The 8,806-nt window shown below is 38.7% G+C and overlaps 1 protein-coding gene across 1 annotated transcript in view; it reads left to right on the top strand.

Moving 5' to 3' along the window:
• The first annotated feature begins 4,971 nt into the window (after positions 1–4,971).
• The window catches only part of LOC139975751 (uncharacterized), a 34,186-nt gene continuing 30,351 nt past the window's right edge, over positions 4,972–8,806 (top strand). The window contains exon 1 of the mRNA XM_071983885.1: positions 4,972–5,143. Within this exon, the coding sequence (XP_071839986.1) occupies positions 5,111–5,143 (33 nt within the window). The 5' untranslated portion in view covers positions 4,972–5,110. The remainder of the gene's footprint in view (positions 5,144–8,806) is intronic.

Raw genomic sequence — 8,806 nt, 5'->3', positions numbered from 1 at the left:
TCAGACCTAATGTGCGAAATAGTTTCAACAACAACAACAACAGCAACAAAATCACGTGATTCAACCAGGCACGTGCAGAAGTGATTAGCACTTTAGCCGATTTTACTATGAAAATGTCCAGATATTTTGTTTAGGTTGCATAAGCTGCGTCCTTCTTAAGTCAATTTTAATTTATTCATTACAGTATAAATATAAAAATACTTATAAAAAGGAGTAATAAAATATAATATTAAAACGATATTTATTAGGGTTTAGGCCAATACAAAATGTTATAGTTCATAGAAAACTATATGAAATCCGTAACAAGTCATCTAAGTTTTTCGATTGAATAAACATTGCAGCTCTATAGACAAAGGAATTATAAAACAACTGTACTCTGTACTTTGTCAAAATATTAGGATTTCGTAGATTTTGGTTTGCTTGCACGTGAAGACTCCTTGGGGAGGCATATATACACAAGGGAGTGATTCTGATCATCATACCGTTTTGTGGTCATTCTCAAAAAATTACATAAACTCAGCTCTAGCTGAGGCTTTGAGTTTCCTTCAGATATTGGTAATCTAAATGAAGAACATTTCTATCCTTGTCGTTTCGCAAAATAAAGTGATATCAGACTGGCACAAATGAGATACGGGAGAAAAAGTGAAAGATTTCAAAACGCTTCGTTCGCATCCTTATTAAAAATTGACACAAAATATGCTAATCCAGAGACAGTGTAATAGACTTTGCTCATAATATGTGAGAAGAAAGGGTTTGTCTGTCATCTATACATAACCCTAAATAGTTGGGTTTTGAAGTGGGTTCAACATCGACCCCTGTATATAGTGACATTCTGTAATTCTGACGATAGCAGGCCTTCAATCGTGTTGGATATTCATGTTAGCAACACATATTTCCTTTGATATCTTTGGATTGAGTAATAAATTCTTCTCATTGCAAGTAGAACCTACAACATTGCCTGTTCATAATAAGTTGATCCTAGGCTGGTATTTTTTTTTAATTTGCACGACAATGCAGTATCATCAGCATATATTATGACCGTAATAAATTCATTGACTTGATTTCATCTGTATATATATATAGTAATTAGTATAACATATACCTCCCTGTGGCACACCAACTTTTATTTTTGATATTTCCGAAAAACCTTTATCCAGATTGACTTGCCTTGTCCATACATGTAGAAATTGCTCATGCCAGCGAATAAGCCAAGGCTCATTTATTAATAAACGTCAATAGATCTTTTAATTATTGATTTGACAATACTGTGTTGAAAGCACTATAGAAAAATCAGAGACACTTACTTTTGTCAAAACAAGTCATGTGACCGTTTTTTTGTGCGTGTGTGTGACTTGTTGCTGAAGTATACAAAGTGATGGCGCTCTTGCTGTTACTGCTCACTGAGCTGGCAGAGCCACGCGATAAATTTAAATAGACATATGATACAGGGCCTTTTCTGAGAACTCACAAATTGGGGGATTATAAAAAATGGGAAGGTTACATAATCTTTACACCCACGACACGACACACACACAAACTCATTTTGTAGCAGAGAGACTCTAATGGATAAACCAAATGGAAAAGTGGAAATTTCGTGATAAAACATTTCCAAAACTTCAACTTAAAAAGTCAAAATTTGAAGGGAAAATTTGAATTTCAAGAAAAGTCGATAGGCTACATAAAACTGGAAAATTTAAAGGTCCAAATTTCGAGGTAGCGGTGAAAATAAAGTCGAAATTTTGAGATGAAATGTATCGGTATTTGGAATCTCCAGAAGAAAAAGATGAAATTTTGGAACAACACATTTATATTTCAAAAAAAAATAATCCACACTTTAAAATAATAGCCTATAATCGAAATTTTGCAGAAAGTCAAAATTGAAATTTAAGCCCCCTATACCGTTGCATGGGTTTGGTATTACAATGGTCCATGTTTTAGTAGCATGGAATTTGATGGTGAATATGAAGCACATTTTACTGCAACATTACCAATCACTTATTGTGTAATAGTGCACGAGGAGTCAATCTGTAGCTAAGCGAAACTTTTGCTCATTTGTTCCAAGCACCTACTGATTAGGGTAAATAACGCCTTTTTTAAGTGTGAAGTAGGTTTGTAAAACAAGGTATATAACGGTTTTTTAGGCCATGTGTGTTCCTGTAAATTAAAGAATGGCGGCCATTATATTCATATATATTGTAATGCATCGTATATTATATTCATTTGTAGGCCTACCATATACTGGTTTATACTTTGTTTATTGATCGATTCCCAATGTAAAAAAAAATATTGCCCCTTGGACTTAATAAAGGAAATGCGGAAAACTTCAAATCTGGTAAATTTCCTCCATCTGCGGGTTCGCTTAAAAACGGAAGTCCACGGTATTTAATCCCTCAATCAATAAATCAATCAATCAATGCGTACGGTGCGTGCCGTTACAATTAAGGGGGAGGGTGGGGGGCTAATTCCTTCTCGCTGGGTGGGAATTGGGAGGTAGTGAGTGTGTAAAGCACACTGATGTAGATCTTTGTCTTACTAACCTTATAATAGCCCGAGCCTCCCATGGCTACGCCACTGTTCTCAGCTGCCACTGTATGCTTGTTATGCGTACAGTGGTTAAAACCTTGTAGGGATACGCATAAATATAGTTCCTTTGTTCTGTATCGAACATGCACGTATTATAAACTGTGAGTATGTATGTATATGTATATCAGATCCTCCTGCAAGCAGGAACTCGCGAAGAAGCCTCATTGGCTTATCAAATCCGCAAGCTGACCGAAGTCAGTCATCACCATTGCGACAATGCAGTATCATCAGCATATATTATGACCGTAATAAATTCATTGACTTGATTTCATCTGTATATATATATAGTAATTAGTATAACATATACCTCCCTGTGGCACACCAACTTTTATTTTTGATATTTCCGAAAAACCTTTATCCAGATTGACTTGCCTTGTCCATACATGTAGAAATTGCTCATGCCAGCGAATAAGCCAAGGCTCATTTATTAATAAACGTCAATAGATCTTTTAATTATTGATTTGACAATACTGTGTTGAAAGCACTATAGAAAAATCAGAGACACTTACTTTTGTCAAAACAAGTCATGTGACCGTTTTTTTGTGCGTGTGTGTGACTTGTTGCTGAAGTATACAAAGTGATGGCGCTCTTGCTGTTACTGCTCACTGAGCTGGCAGAGCCACGCGATAAATTTAAATAGACATATGATACAGGGCCTTTTCTGAGAACTCACAAATTGGGGGATTATAAAAAATGGGAAGGTTACATAATCTTTACACCCACGACACGACACACACACAAACTCATTTTGTAGCAGAGAGACTCTAATGGATAAACCAAATGGAAAAGTGGAAATTTCGTGATAAAACATTTCCAAAACTTCAACTTAAAAAGTCAAAATTTGAAGGGAAAATTTGAATTTCAAGAAAAGTCGATAGGCTACATAAAACTGGAAAATTTAAAGGTCCAAATTTCGAGGTAGCGGTGAAAATAAAGTCGAAATTTTGAGATGAAATGTATCGGTATTTGGAATCTCCAGAAGAAAAAGATGAAATTTTGGAACAACACATTTATATTTCAAAAAAAAATAATCCACACTTTAAAATAATAGCCTATAATCGAAATTTTGCAGAAAGTCAAAATTGAAATTTAAGCCCCCTATACCGTTGCATGGGTTTGGTATTACAATGGTCCATGTTTTAGTAGCATGGAATTTGATGGTGAATATGAAGCACATTTTACTGCAACATTACCAATCACTTATTGTGTAATAGTGCACGAGGAGTCAATCTGTAGCTAAGCGAAACTTTTGCTCATTTGTTCCAAGCACCTACTGATTAGGGTAAATAACGCCTTTTTTAAGTGTGAAGTAGGTTTGTAAAACAAGGTATATAACGGTTTTTTAGGCCATGTGTGTTCCTGTAAATTAAAGAATGGCGGCCATTATATTCATATATATTGTAATGCATCGTATATTATATTCATTTGTAGGCCTACCATATACTGGTTTATACTTTGTTTATTGATCGATTCCCAATGTAAAAAAAAATATTGCCCCTTGGACTTAATAAAGGAAATGCGGAAAACTTCAAATCTGGTAAATTTCCTCCATCTGCGGGTTCGCTTAAAAACGGAAGTCCACGGTATTTAATCCCTCAATCAATAAATCAATCAATCAATGCGTACGGTGCGTGCCGTTACAATTAAGGGGGAGGGTGGGGGGCTAATTCCTTCTCGCTGGGTGGGAATTGGGAGGTAGTGAGTGTGTAAAGCACACTGATGTAGATCTTTGTCTTACTAACCTTATAATAGCCCGAGCCTCCCATGGCTACGCCACTGTTCTCAGCTGCCACTGTATGCTTGTTATGCGTACAGTGGTTAAAACCTTGTAGGGATACGCATAAATATAGTTCCTTTGTTCTGTATCGAACATGCACGTATTATAAACTGTGAGTATGTATGTATATGTATATCAGATCCTCCTGCAAGCAGGAACTCGCGAAGAAGCCTCATTGGCTTATCAAATCCGCAAGCTGACCGAAGTCAGTCTCTTACATTCATATTTAACGTCCATGATTATGAATTGTTAATTGTCAACAACTCTGTAACTGGACGACATACATTAATCTGGGAGTGACTCGAACCGGGGACCTTATGATTGAAAGGCACCGGCGTTAACCACTGAGCTAACACTCCACGAGTAACTTCAATCCAAGCTTCCTCTTTAAGTGAAGTCAACTGCAGACTTTCTTAGATGAGAAGTGCAATAGGCAACACCAGGCTTGAAACAAAAAAGCCAAAATCACGTTAGCCGCTTACCTTGATTTCTACGTACGAATACCCATTTAGCACATACCGATGCGCTGTTTAGCATAGGTACTGGTTAGCGTGCCTTCTGTGTTTCCCTTGTATAGCAGTCTCATGCGCGTCCACTAAACAATCGTACATACGGAAGCGCGCACATACATGACTCGTAAACGTGTCGCATTGCGTAGGAGCATAGCAAAACTTCAAAACGATACGTCCACATGAAGAATATTGACTTGAAGTCTGATTCATTCATACACAGGTGCATGCATAACTGGGAATGGAACTTGTAACTGAAGTTTTTCTTGCCATGGTAAGCATTACCGTCTATCCTCTTGAAGATTTGTTCGCACGCGTTGTCGTACACTTTAGATATTGTATATGTACAGCGTGAGGTACTAATATATTACACATACATACTAACATAGTAGTACCTGCACTTCGTTGTATTTTCTATACTGTATGCGTTAGGCTATGACGCTTCAGGCTGTCGATCAATTACCAACTTAGGAATGAGCCTAAACCGGCCTAAACACATAGCCTAAGTTAGGTAAATTTGGTATATGAGATAGGCATATATTCGTAAGTGATGAAATACAATATAGCCTAGGCCTACACTATAGTCAGCCCATAGAAATTGATCAATTTCTATGAGTCAGCCTGACTGTTTGGCCTAGCCGTTAGCCTAGGTTATAATACAGTATAGGCTATCCAGGTCAAGAGCAATAAACATTATTTATATAGTATAGTATGCAAGCTTAGTCTAGTAGAGGCTATATAGAGTTAAACGTTCCGTAGTAACTGCCTTGTATAGACATTCGCAACTCACATGGACCAACACTCCCATGTCGTATAGAGTCGATATCAAATCACTGAGTATTCTCCCGTTCCGGCCTCCAAACCTGTCAGAATATGTTCAATTTATTTAAGGAATGGGTCACGCCTGCCCGCCTAGAAAAGCATTGGGCCCCTTAACAGAAGCCTATCTACGCTTCTGCTATGAACAAATAGAATTTCAATGTTTCATTTGAACTCTCATGTTCAATAAGAAATATCAGAAGTACATGTCCATATTCATAGGCGTATAGGAGGCGGGGGGGGGGAGGGGCTGGGGGGCTGCAATGTGTTTTTCAATGGTTAAACTTATAATAGTATTATCATTATTATTGTAACGACTTCCCCAATAATTCTAACCAATATGGAAGGGTAATTACACGGAAAATGATTGTATGTTATTGGCATGTGATATGTTATAACCGATGAATGCTTATATGATATTCACATTAGCATGTTTAACGCGCGCGAAAAATGTTGGTTATATTTTTCGGGCAAGTCGTTACAGCCCCCCCCCCCCCCCAAATCAAATTAGGCTCCTACGCCTATGTCCATATTGAAAAAGTTTGAGACAAAATGTTGAATTTCGGGCTAAAACGGCAACATTTCGAAATGACACATTAATATTGACATAAGATGTTGGAGTTTTTGTAATCAGACGTCGAAATGCCGAAGTAGAACCAACACTTTTGAGATAAACGCCAGTATTGTAAGATAAAGCATTTCGAGGTAAAACTCTGTTATTTTGACATCATGCAAACGGGGATGGGGGGGGGGGTTGGTGGAGTTAAAGATGTAACACATTGTAAATTTTGTGGTAAAACTGTCCTACTTTGGAGATAAAACGTCACAATGAGCTAAAAATGTCTAAATAATATCAAAATTACGAGATAAACCATCACCATTGCGAGGCAATACATTTTCGAGAGGAAATCATTAGAAAGGTTTAGGTGTAACATCAACTTCGAGTATATCCGGTGGCCCACATGCGTAGCATTTACAATCATACGTAGTAAAGTAGTTCTAAGAAACCGCCTCAAAATCGGTTTTCAGCCCCTCACGTTGCTGCACGATAAACATTTTTAGTTTTCGGACATGGTCAAGACATGGTTAGGTTATTCAACGATAGTTAGAACGTATCGACTATGTCAAAAGCGATGATCTGAACCTCGCAGAAATGATATGAATATAGCATACAATATACCGATCTTCAGATGATAAGATTGTAATTATTTTCATGATCGTTTCAACGTGTGTGCTGCAGATACTAGGCTACTATAATTCCTTCCCGACAAACAGGGTGATCTGGAATTTATCCGTTTTGTCTGGATTTTACATGATCTTGACAACTATATTCGACCCGAAATTTACGACATGATTTTTTCTTCTCACAAACCGCAAGTTATTTCCGACTACGGTTACCCTGGCCAGACGGCAAATAAGTTCTATACACCCACACGGTCACACACATCCTCCTTAGTAACACAGTGAGGGCTAGTTTTTTTTTTGCCTAACGACGGTCTCAGAGACACGATTTAGCCTATAAGGTATACAACCAATCGTAGTCTGCTTATGAATACAAAGGCCGATCGGTATATTCATTTAACTATATGCTAGAGTCAAGGGCGGCGGAACCGGGGGGCACAGGGGGCACGTGCCCCCCCACTTTTCCTCAGGTTAAAAATGTGCCCTTTTTCTACATAAAAATTGAGGTGTTTCAAGTTAGCAAGAGGCCAGGGAACCAGAATGAACACTCGGGAAGGGCCGTTTCCGGGCATCTGAGGGGTTTGTAAAACCAAAAATTTTCTTGTACGCTCCGCGCCAACCAATGGTGGCGCTCCGCTCAGATAGTCGTGCATACAACTTTGCAAATCCTGGCTACGCACCTAACTTTTAATGAATTTCTGTGGGTCAAACTCTAAGCTATTTCGAATGGGAAAAATTTGTTAAGATATTAACATAATCCTTGTTTCCCAATTTGCACATTGGATATTGCAGTGCTAGTATATATGCATATTTTCCTTGAGGGGAGGGGGGGGGGGGCTTGATGGAGTGATGTGTATACGCAAATAAGATAATACAATAAGAGTTATAAAGGGTACTAAATATAAGGCTGCATCAGTCCAATCGAATTTCTGCAAAGTGCCCTTTGATGTCGGTGCCCCCCCCCCCCAGATTAAAAGTGCTTCCGCCGCCCTTGGCTAGAGTATGAAGTAATGGTCAGTGATGCACTAGTTTCGAAAGGCATTTTATTTCAGCTCTCAAATTATATTCTCCTAGTGAAACATATCATTCTTATTCATATCCTGGTAAATGTAAATTATTTTGGCTCGCCGCGGAGAGGGAGGAGGGGGGGGGGGGTGTTATACCCTGAACATTTCTAGTATCACGCGCCATGACTTCAGTACAAATGGGCGTTAAATAACCCGGTGGTTAAAAACTATAGTTGTTTATTTGAGGTCACAGCTTGAACCGGCCTGCAGTTGATGAAGTTCTTGATTACCGGCCGCTAAGGAAATGAATAACAAACTGTACATTGTGTTGGACTAGGATAATTTGTTCAAATGATATAGGCCTATATTAACCTCTCTGTCAATGGCAAGCCTAAGTCTAAAGGGTAAGTTTTAGCGGCGACTTGAGCCCCGTAGTGTACCCAACGTAAGCAGTTCGTATTGTGCAAGGAATGAATAAGAGAAAGAGAGAGGTGGGAGGGGGGGGGGGGGGGCAACGACACATATTTAGGCGGTAGCTTCCTCAATACACCCCTCCCCTTCCCCCTAATTGCTACCGTGCTGCCATCATGCAGTTTCTACACTAACTGTAGCCTAAAGCTTTTTTTATTGTCTTTCGGATTAACCAGCCAGCTGACTGCAACGAATTCCATCAGTGCCTTAAGGCGATTCTTGAGGACCTTCACGTGGGATTCCAAGTAGCTCGCGTTTGAATAGAAGACTAAGCAGAACAAAAATCGATAGTTTCAACCTGCTCGGTTCTTATACTGAAGCTGGGACGGAATGGTTAGCGTTTAGTTAGTATCGATATGTGTATCAATTAACTTCGTTGCTATATATAAGCTCTCCTGCAATGCGATGGCGGAGTATTGTGCGTTCAGTACCCGCGAAAATTCTCGCCGTGTATAGGC

This window comes from Apostichopus japonicus, chromosome 11 (assembly GCF_037975245.1).
Source record: "Apostichopus japonicus isolate 1M-3 chromosome 11, ASM3797524v1, whole genome shotgun sequence".
Lineage (NCBI taxonomy): Eukaryota > Metazoa > Echinodermata > Holothuroidea > Aspidochirotida > Stichopodidae > Apostichopus > Apostichopus japonicus.
This window is presented reverse-complemented; position numbering and strand designations above follow the sequence as displayed.